This window comes from Tachypleus tridentatus, chromosome 3, assembly GCF_004210375.1.
Source record: "Tachypleus tridentatus isolate NWPU-2018 chromosome 3, ASM421037v1, whole genome shotgun sequence".
NCBI lineage: Eukaryota > Metazoa > Arthropoda > Merostomata > Xiphosura > Limulidae > Tachypleus > Tachypleus tridentatus.
The window spans coordinates 63009620-63029601 of NC_134827.1; the positions used below are offsets into that span (position 1 = coordinate 63009620).

Consider the following 19982-nt stretch of genomic DNA (forward strand, 5'->3'; position numbering starts at 1 on the left):
GGCATGTTAAAGTACATCGAAATACCACAAGCTGAACAAAGAACAAAATTTTCTCAGAATTACAAAGTAAATTAAAAGTTCCGTAGCATAACAAACATAATAGAAAACAGACACTTTCAAAATCACGTGCAACTGAAATGTTTGTGGTTAACATGCCCTGACTAAATAGCAAATCAGTAAACAAAATGAAACCATGCAGTGAAATATAATATAACATTGTGATACTTTATAATATAATCCGAGTCCACTCATGTAATATTCTGTGACATTGGAAGCACAAAAAAAGTTGGCCGTGCCATAGTTCAATTACTTGTCGAAAACACAAAACTCACTACTCGCCAGCCATTTTTAAAATTAATTAGGAGTACGCTGATGCAAGTTCGAATCTGTAGTGGACATCTTGAGAAATAATGGTGAAAATATGTGGCGAGAATGACCTTTCTTGTACTACTGAATAAACCTAATGATTACAAGTTTTTTTCTTCCAATACTTATTTCTATTCGACACAAAGTCTATTGTTTTCAGATTATCATATTAAACCTAACTCACAAAACTTGAAGTATTTGTAAGCATTAACTTTACAAGCAAGAATATTTCACGGTGCAGAAGTTTTGGACCAATCAAAATATTTGTAATGATGACTAATAATAAATATTAATACTTCCCATGAGACCTAAAAATGACTGTTTTATTACAAGCAACACTTGAAATAAAAAAGAGACTATCTTTACTAAAGAAAAATAAAATGTGTGGTAAAATTTGTTGTAAGTTTATGACACTGTGTCTGTTACAATTTAAAATATTCTCGTAAATAAAGGCACGCAAACACAGCGACCTCTATCTTTCATTGGCATTTTCTTCTATTCTTATAGCCATATATATATATATATATATATATTTATTTATATACTGAAATTTTAGGCTTATATGTATATATATTTACAGCTTCATAACGTACTGTACAACACGATAACTTATTTCAGAAAATATTTCCCATGCACGTGGCAAAAAAAAAAAAAAAAATGTGGGTAAACATTAGGAACTGCTGAAAATCGACTTGATCATTGACACACACGCAGGAACTTATCTATCTGATCGATCGCTTAAGAGCATGTATCTGGCAGATTTCAAGAGTGACATTATGGCAAATTCAAATGAATGTTGTTGTTTTTTTCTTGAGGAACAAGGCACGTATTCAATGAACGAAAAATTAAAACAACCTAGAAGCAACCATTCTCACGTGTTTTTCCTACCTGTACTGTACATGTTCGGTGAAACGGTTGTTCCAGAGTAATAGCTGGCGGGAACACTGGTGAACATATATGGAAAAAATCCTGCAGTTCCTTCAGTGGAGAAAGATGCTACATCAGCTGATTGGCTTGTATTTGTTGTCGATGGGTTGGAAGCAAGTGGTGCAGCTAAGGCAATGTCTAAAGTCCTTGAAGTATTGGCTGCCACACTGGCTGATGGCAAGTTGCTTGATCCAAGACTTTCCGGGTTCGAAGTGACCGCTTCAATTTCTCCAGAAGACTGAAGAGGTTCTGTAGGTAAAAGTGACCTTTCCAAATTGGACACTTGTTGCAGTCCAGTCGCTTCAATCTGTTGCATGGAATCTGATTGGGTTGATTTTACGTGACCTGATGTTACGAAGTCTCGTTGTGGTTGTTTTGCTTCTATTGGTGCTGGAAGATCACGTGACAGGTTAGAGCTCTTCAACAGTTCTTTGTTCTTTTTGTTCTCTTCTATGTGGAGTTTCAATTCCTCAATGTGGTTCTTGGAAAAAATGTGTTCCTGTACGCTTGTATTTGTGTACTTAACACTGTACGTACTCTTACAAATCTTACACTCGTTTGTACGTTGAGATGTATCCGTATCCTGTCCATACGTGTTGGCAAAGGCAATACTCGATTTTTTCTCTTTAGCACGTGCATTTTGGAACCATACTTGTACGACCCGTTTCGGTAGACCAATCTCGTGACCTAGAAATTCACATTCTGTGATCGAAGGAGTTTTATAATCAATAAAAATTGATTTCATTATCTTAACTTGTACAATCGTCAGTTGGGTTCTAACCCTCTTTCTCGTAATGCTTGGTGGTGTGCTTACTTGGTTTTGAGTAATGGGACAGATTTGACTTCCACTTAACGAAATATCCTCTTCCCTATCAGTAGATTCGGAGAGAGTTTCTGACACTGTATCCTCTGAAACGATAAATTTAGACGAATAATCTTCGACACTCTTATCAGTGAGGTTTGTCTGTATACTGTCAATTAATTTCTGCGATTTCACACTTATCTTGGAAGGTACACTTAAATCTAGAGGAGACTCTCGTGCTTCTGGTAAATTTATCTTTGGCTGTTCTTTCTCTTTCACATTAACTCCAAAAACATCTGTTTTATAGTTAGGTGAAATTCTCAATTCATCTAAATAATTTAGTAAGGAATCTTCATGCTTTGTATTGGTTGTATTTTGCATGACATCCAAAGATAAACAAGATAGGCCAGAGGACATCACGGATGGGTTCGAAAAGGGCATTTCTTGAAAAGCTGATACGCTTTCTTCTCCAGCACTGTTTGCACCATCAGTGTCAGTTTCGCCATCTGGTAAAGTGTCTATTTGTATGTCGCCTTTTGTGTATTTGTCAGCGTGTTTTGTAGCCAAATGAGATTCGAGAGCCGATCTTGCTTTAAAGAGGGCTCTGCAGAATGGGCACCTCTTATGGATAACCTGTTGATGGGCTCGGAAATATCCTTTTCTTTCTCTTGCACGAGTGTTCTGAAACCAAACTTGAACGACTCGCTTCCGCAGACAAACCTCTCGAGCTATGTTTTCCAGCATTTTTCGGCTAGGATTGCTCTCCAATTGGTACTTTTGGTACAAATAATCTAGTTGTTCAGGTAGGATTGTGGTTCTCAGTCTTTTGTCTCTGGGTTGTTCACTCGTATCTTTGGGGGCGTCTTTATCATCAGTAAGCTTCCTTTTTACCGGTGGGATCAGAGTTTGTTGTTTGTCAAGGTGAAGTATTTCAGATTTATTAGGATAATTTGGAAAAATGGTCGGATTCATGATATGAACTAGCTGATGCTCTCTCCATAGGTTAAATCTTGAAAATTTAAGACCACACTTGTCGCACTGATAAGTACTGTTCTGATGATTCTTTCTGTTATCCTGTGTTACAGGAACACCTTGAGCGGACCCAAAATCTGAAGGATTAACATAATTTTCATATGAAGACGTACTTGTTTTATTGTTTTGAAATGCTAATGGGTTTTCATCTTTAAAACATGACCCTTTTTGATGCTTAATAAGTTCGTAATAACGCTGAAAAACCTGCAAACACTTCTTACACTGGTAATTTAATCCTGGTGTCCTTTGAAAACGTCCATTCGTGTCTTCATCTGATGGAGTAGGTCCTTGATTCTCGTAAACTTTCCTAGCTTTTTGTCTGGCATTTTGAAACCATACCACAACGACTCTTGGACTTAACTTCAATAATTTCGACAGATACTCAAGGCTGTCATCTTTTGGATAAGCGTTGGTCTCAAAAAATTCCTGAAGAATTTTAATCTGGTAGTCTGTAAATCGAGTTCTATTTGCACGTTTACCTGAGCATCGACTAGATGAAGGACCTTGAGGTTTCTGATTATCTAAAATTTCCGCAGAAGCAATTCCAGTTAAGCTCGATGTGATGTCTTCAGAGTAAAGAAATTTGAAATTTGTACTTTCTGATTGGACGTCACACCGTTCGGATGAATTGCTGGCTTCCGTGCTTGATTCTGTTATCTTAATGGAAGTGTTTTGTAAAACTGCATCACACACTGACCCAGTTGCGTCGAATATCTTATCATTTGATTCTGAGGATACTGGAGTTGCTGGCATAGAATCTGTAAAATACTGTTTCGTATCACTCGATAACTTTGGCTCACTGGTCCTGTCGTCTAGTCCTTTTTTGCTCACTTGACGTTTAGATTCTTCTGCTGTAACTCCCTCTTTGGCATCATTATCTTTATAACATTCTTGGTTACTTTCTTGAGCAAGAATTGATTTAGCCTTTCCAGTTTTTTCATATTCTTCAAGATTAAGAAATGTAGATGGCGGATTACTGAAATTGTAAGGAGAATCTTTGTTGCGTTGACGTTCTTTAAACAAAGTGTTTCGAAACCAATGTTTGATTACTTTCAAAGGGAGTCCAGATTTTACGGACATTTCTTTCAGTTGTTCTTCTGACGGAGAATTATTTATATTGAAGTATGTTTTCAAAATCTTGAGTTGGTCATCATTTATTCGCGTTCTTGCACGTTTTTGCTGTTGTGTCTGTAAATACTGCTCTTGTTGTTCTTGAAGGATCTTCTGCTGAGCGTTAAAAGCAGTCGAATCGAAACCAGTCCCCATAAATGGATGACTGAATGCTGACGCCATCATTGACTCAACAGGAGGAGGAAACATCATAGGAATTAGCGATGGATGGATGTTATTTGTAAATGGCATTCCCATACCCATTGGTACGTTCATCCCAAAACCCATGCTCATGAGTAAGTGCTGGAACTGGAACTGAGCAGCCATTTGATTCGCAGCAAAGTTGGATGAATCCCCTCCTTGATGACTCGAGTGAGGTATAATGGGAGTTACTTGTTGAAAACTTAAACCAGATTGTACTGTCCCATTCGTAATATTTTGGCTGGATATGCAATAGTCAGGAGTTGAAATAGGTGTTGGAGCTGTGTCCGAATTGCTCGTCAACTCATCTTGTTGTGGTAGGTTTAATGCAAGATTTTTTTTATCATAATATAGTCTGAATTCTTGAGAAACGTGTTCCAATAGGGTAAATGGCACGATTTCTTTGTGGTATTCTTCCCTGTGTGCTTTCAAAACCCAGATGCTGGAAAACTCTTTGGAACAAATGTTACACACTGACTTGTTAATTTCAGGCAGATATCTATTTTTTGGCTTTTCATGGCAGCTTTGCACTTCTTCGTTAGATATTGTACTTGATTTTGTTTTTGCAGTGTCTTTACTGGTTATGTTCTCTCCTTCAGTATCAGTTCTGGTTTTATGTTGGTTGAATTCGTTGAACTGCATGACAATTTCAAAGCCACAGCTTTCTAGTAAGTGTTTATAAATCAGTGATTTTGACCGAGGATATGGGCATTTTGCCAAAAGCATTTGAAATGTTACTTGCTCCTTAGATTTTGGTAACTCAAGAGAAGTATCATATTGGTCTCGGTTACAAATGTTTTGGGAACTTAGCTTTTCTGACTTAGTGACAGTTTCTTTTAACGAAGCATCTGAGACTATATCTTTGGATTGGAGAAATGACGAAACAGTTGATGCGTGAGTCGAACCAGAAATTTCAGGGACGTTGTCATAGCTAAACAAAGAAGATGCAGGCTGACGTATAAAATTGCAAATGTGTTGATGATGAAATAATGCATCTTGAGTAGGTAATGACAAACTGCAACGCTTACAGAGATAATGCGTTTGTGGTGAAACTTGGGGATTAGGAAGACCTGAAGTTTGTGGAAAATCAGTCTGTGTTACTGGAGGATGATGACCATGAGGAAAATTAAAAGGAATCTTCGGTGAAAAATTACCATTTAAAGATGAGCCAGTGATTGGCAAGGAGGTTTGGGGAAACGTATCGAAGTCAGTAGAAATCGAAGGTTGTGCTAATGAGGTTGTTATGTTTGCACTTACATGACTGATTCCAGAAGTTCCAGTTTCAGCGTTCTTATGGTCTTCCTGGGACTGACTTAGTTCTGGTTTTTCAATCAAAGGAAGATTCAAATCGACTTCTCCTATTATAGCTAATTCGTGCAGTTTGGATGCTTTGGTCTGGTGTAAAACAGATCGTATATGTATATCAAGCGTTGAGCTCTGATTATAAGCAACCTTACATATGTTACATTTATAGAGTTTCTTTTCCGATTCGCTGGTAGTAGTGACGGGACTTTGGCATCTACTACTGTTGGTATTAGATGTGACAGGTTTGGTTAAGTTATGAGGTGTTAATGTTGTGAAAATGGTGCTGCTGTCCTTCATACTTTGCTTCAATTTGTGCAGGTGAGAGACAGAATTGAAGTGCACAAAGAGTATATTCTTCTGGGTGAAAGATTCTTTGCACACTTCGCACTTATATGGTCTATTAGGGTCGAGGTATCTGTCAACAGGATAACTTGTCTTCTCGCCCTTTTTGTGAATCAGAGTTTTGTTATGGCTGGTAAAATAACTTTGCTTCGTAAAGGCAACCTTACATCTGTGGCACTTGTACTTTCTGTTAGGGTCATTATAACTATTTTCTGCCATTACTTGGTTGTTTAAATAGTCCTCAAAGGCCACTTGTTCTTTCGAAGTGCAGTCATCCAAATGTCCAACTTGCGTGTTGCATTCTTCAGAATTAGAACTAACGTTTGCTGAACTTTGGTTCGTTTGTTCTGGAGGATCAGATGAGGTTTTCTTTTCAGTTTCTTCAGCCCTGTCTTTGTTGCTTTCTTTCTTCAATGTTTCTGTAGCGTGAGGGTCTAAAATAAGATTTCCTGTACTAGATAATAAAGGATTATTCACCAAGCTGGCTTCGCACTGTTTAATTTCTTCTTTAGTCAAATTAGTATGAGATGATTCCACGTGTTTCTGGAGTGAAGACACCGATTGGAAACTTCTTCCACACAAAACGCACTGTGACGTTGCACGAGTTAAGTGATATTGTGAATGGGATTTCAGTTTTTCCATAGTTTTGAACGTCAGTCTGCACTGATTACATCTGAACCTATAGACATGACGGTCCGATAGGGTTAGCTGAAGTTTCTTTACATGAACCTCCTTAAAATGCATTTGGAGGGCCTGGGACACTCGAAAAAACTGGTGACATCCTTTCTTCCAGCAGATATATCCCAGGCCACCTGGTGTTTCTTTTAGTTCAATGTGACCCTTTTCATTTTGGTGAACAAACAGATCGTCTACGTTGTTGAACAGCTTTAAACAAACGGGGCATTCTAAATCGTCTGCTTTCTCGTCATTATTGTTGGCGTTTTCCCAGTTTCCACTGTCATTTTTGAAGTTCGAGTCATTTCCTTCTAGCTGGTGGTCTCTGGATTTCGAGTTATTACTTTCCACATCAGTCTTGTCCACGATCATCAACAACCTGTCCACGCTCTCGCGACTCACTTTATGAGATTCCATCAAGTGCTTCTCCAAATTGGGCAACTCGTAAAGACATTCTTGGCAAAGTGGACACTGCAGGTTTTGTTTCTGTGAATGCTGTACGACCACGTGCATTTGTATAAGCACCTCACTGACGTTGGTGTAATCACATAAAGGGCAGGTAAGCACACGATCTCTTTCTGGCGGTTCTCCATTCTTAAAACTATCTGTGAGGGTTTGTTTTAGTTTCGACTCCTCACTTTGACCCTCACTGTTTGTGCTTTTACTCCCAACAGGTTTGCTTTCTGCCGAGTCTGTTTGTGGCTGAGCTGAATAAAAATAACAGAACAGTTAACGAAAAATTACAATTACCTAGTTTCACATAACAATACCTATAAAGAATTACAGTGATCTATTTTTTGATAGATTGTTTAGGCAGAGTATTCATGATGAAACTTTGTAGAATGGACGACAACTACCTGTTGTGGAGACACAAATGTAGAGGACGACGTTTCAAAAGTCTTCCGCCTTTCGTCTTCAGGTCAGTGTGTGTGTGTTAGGTGTTGTCGATCTTTTACAGTGTTCTGGTGGATTGTAGATAGCGTGTTGTGATTGGTTGAATTATCAATGTTTCTGATTGGAGAAGAGATTTCCTGTAGATTCAACCAATGGTAGTCACAGGTTACTCACTTCTAATCTGGAATCTCTGTTTAGTGAAGGTTTAATAGTGTTAATATAAAATGATTCTCTGATTTTTCTTGTCTTCCATAATTTGTCTGTGTCAATGATTCTAGTTTTCTCCCATTTTATTCTGTGTCCAGTTGACGCATGCTCTGTAATGGCTGAATTTTGTGTTTTCATGAGTCTTGTACTATCTTTATGTTCTTTTATTGTTGTTACGAGTTTTCTTCTTGTTTCTCCAATGTATGTGTCGTTACAGGAACACGTTATTACATAGATGACGTTTTTGAGGTACTCTTTGGTAGGTCGCTGTTTGTTTTTTACCAGAATGGACCTTAAGGTATTGTAAAATTTCCACCGGACTTATACGTTGAATTTCTTGGCTACGCATTTGAGGTTTTCACTGAAATGCTGTAGGTAAGGTGAGTAAATGGTGGTAGTAGTGGTAACTTTCTGATCTTTTCTTTCTGATCATGGTCTTCTTCAAGGAGTTCTTGATGAAGGAGGAAGTGTAACCATTCTGTTTAAAACTCTCTACGATCTTTTGGTGTTCTGCTTCGATGGATGTCTTATCACGAATGTTTTCTGCTCTCTTGTTTAGACATTGGATTATACCACGTTTTATCGAGGTTGATGATAGGTCTGGAAATGTAGGTATCTGTCCGTGTGGGTGGGTTTTCTGTTTACAGTTGTGGTTATCTGTCTTGCTTGTTTGCTGACGAGTATGTCAAGAAACGACAGAATGTTTTGTTCCTGTATTTCCATAGTGAAGTGGATTCTTTTGTCTACAAAACTGAGATGTTCTTAGAAGGCTGGTAAGTTTTCATGACCGTGGGGCCAAATAACAAAGGTGTCATCGACATAAAAACAAACAGGGACTTTCTAAAGATAATCGCAAAAACGTCATCTATGTAATTCAGTGTTCCAGCAACGACACATACATTGGAGAAACAATAAGAAAACTCGTAACAACAATAAAAGAACATAAAGATAGTACAAGACTCATGAAAACACAAAATTCAGCCATTACAGAGCATGCGTCAACTGGACGCAGAATAAACTGGGAGAAAACTAGAATCATTGACACAGACAAATTATGGAAGACAAGAAAAATCAGAGAATCATTTTATATTAACACTATTAAACCTTCACTAAACAGATATTCTGGATTACAGGTGAGTAACCTGTGGCTACCATTGGTTGGATCTACAGGAAATCTCTTCTCCAATCAGAAACAGTGATAATCCAAACAGTCATAACACGCTGTCCACAATCCACAAGGACACTGTAAAAGACCAACAACACCTACACACACACTGACCTGAAGACTTTCAAAACATCATCCTCTATACTTATATCTCCACAACAGGCAGTTGCCGTCCATTCTACAAAGTTTCATACAATGATCTAGTTTCACATAACAATGAGTTAGTTTCACATGACAACACATATAAAGAATTACATTGATCTAGTTTCATATAACAATACTTATATGAATAATTGTAGTGAGCTAATATGAAACAATAATACTTGTATGAAGAATTACCATGATGTAGTTTCATATGGTAATGTTTGTTTGATTACGAGACACAGTTACAAATGGGCTATCTGTGTTATGCCCACCACTGGTATCGAAACTCGCTTTCTAGCGTTGGAAATCCGAAGACAAACAGCTGTGCCTCTGGGAGGCCGTGGTTTTATATACATAAATAATTCCAATTATTTATTTCCACATGATAACACTAATAGAAAGAATTACGATAATCTGATTTCATATTATAATAATTATTAATATAAATAATTACCTAGTTTTACATAACGAGTATACAAATGTTTCTTTCTCAATCACTTCGCATACGTCAACCACCGTGATAATATATGTTGTTATCTGTGTAAGCCTAACATGAACCTCTTCGGAACCAAAGAGTTATAATATTAGAAATGGACTCCATCTTTTCAAAGGTTAAAAAAACAGCTGTGTATTTTTAACTTTGGTTGTTACCCTGACATACATTTACATACCTTTCGTATTTTTATATGAAAGCTTTATTTTCAGAAAGAAAAATAAACAAAGAACAAAAATATAATTAAAACGAAAATCTATAGATTCTAAAATTATATATATATATATATATTTTGACACCCATAATTGAATTTTATATAGCGTTAAACTTGTAATAATTCAAAGAGAAATTGCGTTTTTCATCAACTATCTATTGAAAGACCGGAGAGATTTCTCCTGTTTTTACTACTTTGAATAATGAGCTATCGGCTCTCTACCCACCACAGGTATTGAAACTGGAATTTTAGGGTTGTAGCCTTGCACTGACTGGGATTAAGGAACAAAGGTCCTGAAACTTCTGTGGATATGAGAACTGTCAAAACTACTAATTTCATCTACACTTATCTATCACGGGCATTAAAACCCGTTTCCTTAGCGTTAGAAGTCTTTAAACTTACCACTGAGTAACTAGGGTCCATAACACATTTCCTTAGCGTTAGAAGTCTTTAAACTTACCACTGAGTAACTAGGGTCCATAACACATTTCCTTAGCGTTAGAAGTCTTTAAACTTACCACTGAGTAACTAGGGTCCATAACACATTTCCTTAGCGTTAGAAGTCTTTAAACTTACCACTAAGTAACTAGGGTCCATAACACGCGTCTTGTTGCCGAAAAATAAAAGAAGCGATTCGAACTACGGAACCCTGCATGAATTATGGGAGTAGCAGTCAAGTACCACTATTCGATTAAAGTTGCCCAAGATTTCTTACCCCCCCCCTCCCGTTTCCCAGAGCTCTAAAGGTGTTTGAGCTCATTCACTCAGAACTTCCAAGAAAATCTCACCGAATCGGACCTCACTCATATTTCACGCTCTGTCCAACCTGTATCTGATCACGTGCTCTGTACACGTCTTGTACCTGTCGTAATAACTGCACCCGACATAATCGCCACTGACAACGTGTTGTGCCCATGCATTCTAATTCAATATAACACGATTAACGATTATTCTATTCGAAACGTCTGAGGTGTACGTTTCATACAGCCGTCTTTGAAACGCACCTACGCGAAACAGGTTTACTTTGTGGCCAATGCACAGACTCTGAATAATCTACTTTCCTTATCTATTTAATAACGTTTACGAGTTTCCCATTATACCTTTAATTAACCGAATAAACCAATGCTACGTGGAAGACAGGTTTTTAATAATTTCCATAAAATGAAAATACCCACTTGTTTAGTTAGTTAGTTGTTTTGTTTGTTTGTTTGTTTTTGAATTTCGCACAAAGCTTCTCGAGGGCTATCTGTGCTAGCCGTCCCTAATTTAGCAGTGTAAGACTAGATGGAAGGCAGCTAGTCACCACCACCCACCGCCAACTCTTGGACTACTCTTTCACCAACGAATAGTGGGATTGACCGTCACATTATAACGTCTCCACGGCTGAAAGGGCGAGCATGTTTGGCGCGACGGGGATGCGAACCCGCGACCCTCAGATTACGAGTCGCACGCCTTAACGCGCTTAGCCATGCCGGGCCAACTGGTTGTTTTGAATTTCATGCAAAGCTACACGAAGGCTATATGCACTATCTCTCTCTAATTTAGCAGTGTGTAAGACTAGAGGGAAGGCAGCTAGTCATCACCACCCACCGCCAACTCTTGGGATACTTTTTCACCAACGAATAGTGGGATTGGCCCCGTCACTTTATGACGCCCCCACGGCTGGAAGGGCGTGCATGTTTGGTGGGACGGGGATTTGATCCCGCGATCCTCAGATTACGAGTCCAGTGCATTAACCACCTGGCCATGCCGAGTCCCCACTCGTTTAATTGGACATTTAGGGGAATATAAAGGGTTTGATACTTCAAATGAAGCTTACACTGTACGCGACTTCCTAGATATATATTCCTTTAAACCTGACCAGGTGGTTAAGGCACGTGACTCGTAATCTAAGGGTCAAGGGTTTGAATTCCCGTCTCACCAAACAATGTCGCCCTTTTAGCCGTGGAGACGTTATAATGTAACGGTCAATCCCACTCTTCTTTGGTAAAAGAGTAGCCGACAAATTGGCGGTGGGTGGTGATGACCAGCTGTCTTCTCTCTAGTTTTACACTGCTAAATTGGGGACGGTGAGTGCAGATAGCACTCGTGTAGCTTTGCGCGAAATTCAAACCAAACCAAACCTTTAATACTAATTCTGACGTCATCCTTAGGCGGACGTTAACGTCAATCTTACCAACGAGTCGATTTCAGGCCTAGAGCTGCAAGGAAATAACCGAGTAACAGTTACACGTCCGTAAGAGACGTTTATCTTTAGCGGTCTCAATAAAGTTTCTTCTGAGCGATGATACGAGACATGAAGACAAGAACAGGCAACACAGTTAAGCTTATTTGTCAATAAAGACAAGAACCAGACAGTAAAGTTGAATTGAATTTTAGTGAAGACAACAACCACACAGCATTTTTGCAGGAACATGTATGCACCAAAGTGCAACGTTCACGAGAGCGGCTGACGGGTTTTGAACGGAGCTACAAAACCGTTTGATATGTAGAATGATGAAGCACAATGCCAAATAAATGATCAAAACAACCGTAATCTGAATGAGGGTATTGGTCATACTTTCATTACTGATCAAAACAACAGTAATTTGAATTAGGGTATTGGCCATACTCTCATTACTGATCAAAACAATAGTAATTTGAATGAGGGTATTGGTCATACTTTCATTACTGATCAAAACAACAGTAATTTGAATGAGGGTATTGGTCATACTTTCATTACTGATCAAAACAAGAGTAATTTGAATGAGGGTATTGGTCATACTTTCATTACTGATCAAAACAAGAGTAATTTGAATGAGGGTATTGGTCATACTTTCATTACTGATCAAAACAAGAGTAATTTGAATGAGGTTATTGGTCATACTTTCATTACTGATCAAAACAACAGTAATTTGCATAAGGGTATTGGTCATACTTCCATTACTGATCAAAACAACAGTCATCTGAATGAGGGTATTGGTCATACTTTCATTACTGATCAAAACAACAGTAATCTGAATGAGAGTATTGGCCATACTTTCATTACTGATCAAAACAACAGTAATTTGAATGAGGGTATTGGTCATACTTCCATTACTGATCAAAACAACAGTAATTTGAATGAGGGTATTGGTCATACTCTCATTACTGATCAAAACAACAGTAATTTGAATGAGGGTATTGGTCATATTTTCATTACTGATCAAAACAACAGTAATTGGAATGAGGGTATTGGCCATATTTTCATTACTGATCAAAACAACAGTAATTTGAATGAGGGTATTGGCCATACTCTCATTACTGATCAAAACAACAGTAATTTGAATGAGGGTATTGGTCATACTTTCATTACTGATCAAAACAAGAGTAATTTGAATGAGGGTATTGGTCATACTTTCATTACTGATCAAAACAACAGTAATTTGCATAAGGGTATTGGTCATACTTCCATTACTGATCAAAACAACAGTCATCTGAATGAGGGTATTGGTCATACTTTCATTACTGATCAAAACAACAGTAATTTGAATGAGGGTATTGGTCATATTTTCATTACTGATCAAAACAACAGTAATTGGAATGAGGGTATTGGCCATATTTTCATTACTGATCAAAACAACAGTAATTTGAATGAGGGTATTGGCCATACTCTCATTACTGATCAAAACAACAGTAATTTGAATGAGGGTATTGGTCATACTCTCATTACTGATCAAAACAACAGTAATTTGAATGAGGGTATTGGTCATATTTTCATTACTGATCAAAACAACAGTAATTGGAATGAGGGTATTGGCCATATTTTCATTACTGATCAAAACAACAGTAATTTGAATGAGGGTATTGGCCATACTCTCATTACTGATCAAAACAACAGTAATTTGAATGAGGGTATTGGTCATACTTTCATTACTGATCAAAACAAGAGTAATTTGAATGAGGGTATTGGTCATACTTTCATTACTGATCAAAACAACAGTAATTTGAATGAGGGTATTGGTCATATTTTCATTACTGATCAAAACAACAGTAATTGGAATGAGGGTATTGGCCATATTTTCATTACTGATCAAAACAACAGTAATTTGAATGAGGGTATTGGCCATACTCTCATTACTGATCAAAACAACAGTAATTTGAATGAGGGTATTGGTCATACTTCCATTACTGATCAAAACAACAGTAATTGGAATGAGGGTATTGGTCATACTTCCATTACTGATCAAAACAACAGTAATTGGAATGAGGGTATTGGTCATAATCTTCCTTATTCACAAAAAATGTGCCCCCTCCCAAGTAGTACATCGACATGTCTGCGGACTCACACAACTAGAAACCAGGTTTCGATAGCTGTTGTGGGCAGAGCACAAATAACCCATTGTGTATCTTTGGGCTTAATTTCAAACAAACAAAAACAATGCACGTAGAGACTAACTGATCTGAAAATCAGTGCGGACAGAACCAATAATTTAACACCCTATTTTTTATGATTCCTCTGAATGGTAAAGAGTTTCATCCTTTTAACCTGGTGGTTGGGCAGTGGACTAGCATTCAGCAGGTTCGAACCCCCTCTCACCGAACGTGGGAGACTTTATAATGTTATGGTCAATGCTACTATTTATTGATGAAATAACGAGTTGGCGGTGGGTAGTGATGAATAGCTAGCTGCTTCCCTCTAGTCTTATACTGCTAAATTAGGAACGGCTAGCACAAAATAGCGATCGTGTAGTTTAGCGCGATATTCGAAACAAACAAAAACAGACAATTAGACGGCGTTTTCTTCATAAAGTAGCATTGCTTGTATAAATATAATGGCACTGTCTGTTGTATGTCCATGTAACTACTTACCTGTATAAATATAATAGTTATGTCTGTTGTATGTCCATGTAACTACTTACCTGTATAAATATAATAGTTATGTCTGTTGTATGTCTAGGAAATTACTTACCTCTAAAAATATAATAGTTATGTCTGTTGTATGTCCATGTAACTACTTATCTATATAAATATAATAGTACTGTCTGATGTATGTCCATGTAACTACTTATCTATATAAATATAATAGTACTGTCTGTTGTATGTCCATGTAACTACTTACCTGTATAAATATAATAGTACTGTCTGTTGTATGTCCATGTAACTACTTATCTATATAAATATAATAGTTATGTCTGTTGTATGTCTAGGAAATTACTTACCTCTAAAAATATAATAGTTATGTCTGTTGTATGTCCATGTAACCACTTATTAATATAAAAATAATAGTACTGCCTGTTGTATGTCCATATAACTACTTATCTGTATAAATATAATAGTTCTGTCTGTTCTATGTCCATATAGTTACTTGCCTATCAGGTCATAAGTGATGTCCGAAAATTTAATACAGAAAGTACATCATTTCTGTTTTTGTAGAAGGTTTTAATGACTAAAATATATAGTAGAACATGTATAAAAACTGTTCAGACAAAAGAAACTAACCCAACTCCACTTTTTCAGATCATTAATCAAATGAACCCTTATAAAGATGGGTCTGTCTGAGGAGCACATTAGGCATATAATGATTTGAGTTTAAAAAAAAAGACAATAATGTAGCAGAAACTACACGAAACATTCAAGGTGATTATGGTGCGGAGCCTCTGAAGCAAAGAAAATGTTGAAGGTGGTTTCAGAAGTTCAGATCAGGTGACTACAGCTGAAGTAATGCGCCACGTTCAGGTCGTCCTGTTGAGTTTAATGGTGACTTGCTGCTGGCTGCACTTGATAAAGATTGTGCTGTAACAGACGAAGAACTAGCACAAACTTAATTCAACCCATTCATCAGTTCACTGTCATCTGCAACAGCTTGGAAAGATGTCAAAACTTGGAAAATGGGTCCCCCATGATTTGACAGAAGCCCAACTTAGAGCAAGGGTGGACATCTGTACTCTTGTGAACGTAACTCACCCTTTTTGGACAGGTTAGTGACTGGTGATGAAAAATGGATATTTTATAAAAATGTTAAGCAGCACAGACTATGTCTAAAGCACAGCCCAAAATAAGCATCTGCCCTAAGAAAGTCTTTTTAAGCTTTTGGTGTGATCCACTTTGACTTGCTGCCACTCAATGTAACGATTACATCAGACTTCTATTGTCAACAGTTTAGAGCACTTGAATGTTGCACTGAAAGAAAAAAAACCTGTTTTGACCAATCATAAAGGTGTTGTGTTATACCAGGATAATACACGGCCCCATACAGCAAAGATCACATCTGTAAAGATTGAAGATCTAAACTGGAAAAACTTCCACATCCTCCATATTCTCCAGACCTTACTCCATCTGGTTATCATCTATTCTGAATTTTGCAGAATTATCTTGACAGAAAAGAGCTTGGAACACAAGATGTCAAAACTACCTCTCTACATTCTTTTCCTCCAAACCCCAAGAATTTTATAGAAGTGACATTCAGAAGCTTGTGAATCGTTGGCAGAAGGTAATTAATAATAATGAAACATACATTATTGATTAAATAACATTAAAAGTGTTTGAAATCCTTTCTCTTTTTCTGAACCTAAAATCGGACATTACTTAAGGGATGACCTGATATATAAATACAATACTACTGTCTGATCTATTCCATGTAACTACTACATAACTAATTGTTAAGGAAGTTCATTAGGTCCAAGCGGGAGGGGGCAGATACAAATATCCAGATATGCATTTCTGCGGTTTTTATGCCCGTTTATTTACCACTGCCACGACTCTTCCACGTGGTTCTTCATCCAAATTTGTATGGATGTTCATTGGGTCCATGGGAAGATACTTATAAACTTGTGGTCTCACATTGTGTGCTTTGCGGTTTTATGTTTATTTTTATTTATTAATAAAACCATCTTTTTCATGTCCTAATATAACCTTTTACTAGTCATGAATTTACATAAGATTCCTCCAAGGGAAACGGGTACTCCAGTTAGGTTTAAATAAATTTGTATTGGTTACTAGGCTTTAAAATAATGATGAAATACGAGAAGTATAAAATATTAGTATTTTATTTCGACATATTTTCACTACTAGTATATATATATATATATATTATATTAATATTTTAGGAATGTACTTAGGTTAATCAAATTCCCTTGAGATTAGGTGCGTATCGTGACATGAAGAATGTAGTTAAAATTATTCAGTTAGGACTAACATAAAGAGTAAATAACATTTAACATATTTTATAGTTTGTAATATAATGGGAATATTAAGAAATAAGTGTTCAGTCTGGCAATCTAAACACAGCTCCCTTCAAAGTCCCTTCGATCTTTGTGGTTTTTTTTTTGTTTTTTTTTTGCATTTAATCAACTTTTGTTTTTGTTTGATCGCGAAAAATTCGTATAAAAAGTCGAGAGAGTTTGAAAAATTTTCTTATTAATCTATAGTTGGGCTCTGGCATGACCAGGTGGTTAGGACGCTCGTCCAACCAAACATGCTCGCCCTTTAAGCTGTGTGGGCGTTTTTATGTGACGGTCAATCCCACTATTCGTTGGTAAAAGAGTAGCCCAAGAGTTGGCGGTGGGTGGTGATGACTAGCTGCCTTCCCTCTAGTCTTACACTGCTAAATTAGGGACGGCTAGCGCAGATAGCCCTCGAGTAGCTTTGTGCGAAATTCAAAACAAATAAACACACAATAATCTACAAGTATCGACTACCATGCTTTAGGGCGTCACTGTGGCGCCGACATTTTCCTTCTACGGATATAATACAATAGTTGCCAAGGAAGTATTATTACTAAATATTAACATTGTGCATATACAAAGGCAGTTGTTGACACACTTCGCCATAATGATCACCATAATAATATAATACGATAACATAATGGTTACTTGTACCGTAAGGACACGATAAGTAAGGTGCGCCATCTGCGCTCGTATATTACATTTTACTATAAACAATAAATGTTTTGGCGCTTGATATTGCTTTTAAAAACCAAAACAAACTTAATTTGGAGAGCACCAAACATGCTTGCTCTCCCACCCGTGGGGGCGTTATAATGTGACGCTCAATCCCACTATTCGTTGATAAAAGAGTAGCCCAAGAGTTGGCGGTGGGTGGTGATGACTAGCTGCCTTCCCTCTAGTCTTACACTGCTAAATTAGGGACGGCTAGCGCAGATAGCCCTTGAGTAGCTTTGCGCGAAATTCAAAAACAAACAAACAATCATTTGGAGAGGCTCCCCAGTCGCTCAGCTTTATGTCTGCGGACTTACAACGCTAAAATCCGGGTTTCGATACCAGTGGTGGGCAGAGCACAGATAGCCCATTGTGTAGCTTTGTGCTTAACTAAAAAAAAACAAACAATCATTTGGAGAGAAACAAAGAAGTAACTTATTAAGACATTAAGTGCTATAAGTATGTCATTATTGACCCCCGCTAGTACAGCGGTATGTCTCCGGATTTACAACGCTAAAATCAGGGGTTCGATTCCCCTCGGTGGGCTGAGCAGATAGCCTTTTGTGGCTTTGCTATACGAAAAACACACATGTCATTATTTTTAGTCATTGTAGAAGTGCAATAGATTATCATGTTTCTTTATTAGCACATTTTATGTTTCCTAATGTTTCCAGCTTTAAACGTTTTTGCCATTATATATAAATTATACTTTTAAGGACATAAAGAGAGAATAAGTGATTTTAGCGAAAATATGAAGCATTAGTACTTTTATCAAACAATGCTAAATTACGGGCGGCTACGAAATTCAAAACCGAAACCATCTACAGCATCGAATGCTTGTTTGTAACTGAGCACAAAGCTACACAATGGGATACCTATGCTGTGCCCACCACAGGTATCGAAACCCGGTTTCTAGCGTCGTAAGTCTGAAGACATTTCGTTATGCCACTTGCGTGTATGTGTAGCGTGACCCGACAGCCTATTGTCTTCAGACAAGGAGAAGTATATGAAAACAGATTTCGTGGGCCTACCCAGTACCATTGTAGCCATTCACGGTCATGTCAGCTGCGAAGGTACAGGCAAGTACCAAATAAAAACTTTAAACCTACAATTACCAAAACTGCTCTACACAAACAATTAAAACATACGTGCATATAAGGCAAACAATCTAACAGTATTATAATGAATTCAAAGCACTGTCAAATTGTGACAAATGTAAATATGGTGGTTTCACTGTCATTATTAGTTCGTGTTCTTGCTCTGAGTGCACTATGCCTATGGTTAAATGAGTCTGTAGTACGCAGCCGCTGATATATATATAATATGGTAATAGCCCAGACATTCAGTGATACTCGTCGTACCTTTTACTGTCTGGAAAAGATTTACAAACACGAAAATGTTTTTTTTTTTTTTTTTGTAATGGCTTTCCATTTTACTAAGACCTATGTATCATTTCAGGATTGGTCCTGTTTTGAGATACCGATGCAAAACAGATTTATAACATGACGTGTCATGTGTTTCCTGGAGCACTATAAATGACGAAGACGAGCACATTTACAATTGATTTAACACCTATGAAGAAAGGTCAATAACACCTATGAAGAAAGGTCAATGATACTGCAGAATATAAAAGAGGCACGATAGTTAGTGGACATCTAGCAGGTGACACAGTGGTCAAGTCAGGTTTTTGGGAGATTGCTTCAAAACATTGAACATTCAGGTTTATCCGGAATAGAATAAACTATTTGGCAAGCTTCAAGCACGTTGTGACAGAGATACGTTAAAGCAAGATTTTTATGTCTTAAATGTCACCAAAACTTCGATCAACTGACAGAGACATTCAGTTCACGATAATCTAAAACCAACTACATATATACCGTGCAAAAAACGTTACAACGAATGAATGCAGAAGTAAAAGACCGCTGATTAAACCAATGATCTCAGTTACCAACAAGAAAATAAATCTTCGAGTTATGTAAATAGGTGCGGACCTAAAAACACTGGTAAAGAATGATTTGGACCGGCAAGTAATGTTTTACGCTTTTCTTTTGCACAGATTAGAAAAGACAGATTCAGAGAAATCCCACAAGGGATACTCGATATCCTTTCGTGTAGTCCCACCTGTCCGGGCCTATGACGGTGAGATCATGGTTTGACACTAGTCTGATTGCTTTAGAAGGTTGAATGAATGTCACAGCTTATTTCAG

At 37.4% G+C, this 19982-nt stretch overlaps 1 protein-coding gene across 3 annotated transcripts in view; it reads right to left on the minus strand.

Annotated features, from left to right (window-relative positions):
• Positions 1-19982, minus strand: part of LOC143246979 (zinc finger homeobox protein 3-like) — a 211599-nt gene that overhangs the window by 88507 nt on the left and 103110 nt on the right. For all 3 annotated transcript variants that reach the window (XM_076494259.1, XM_076494258.1, XM_076494257.1), the window contains exon 3: positions 1255-7467. In XM_076494259.1, coding sequence (XP_076350374.1) covers positions 1255-7467 — 6213 coding nt within the window. The remainder of the gene's footprint in view (positions 1-1254; positions 7468-19982) is intronic.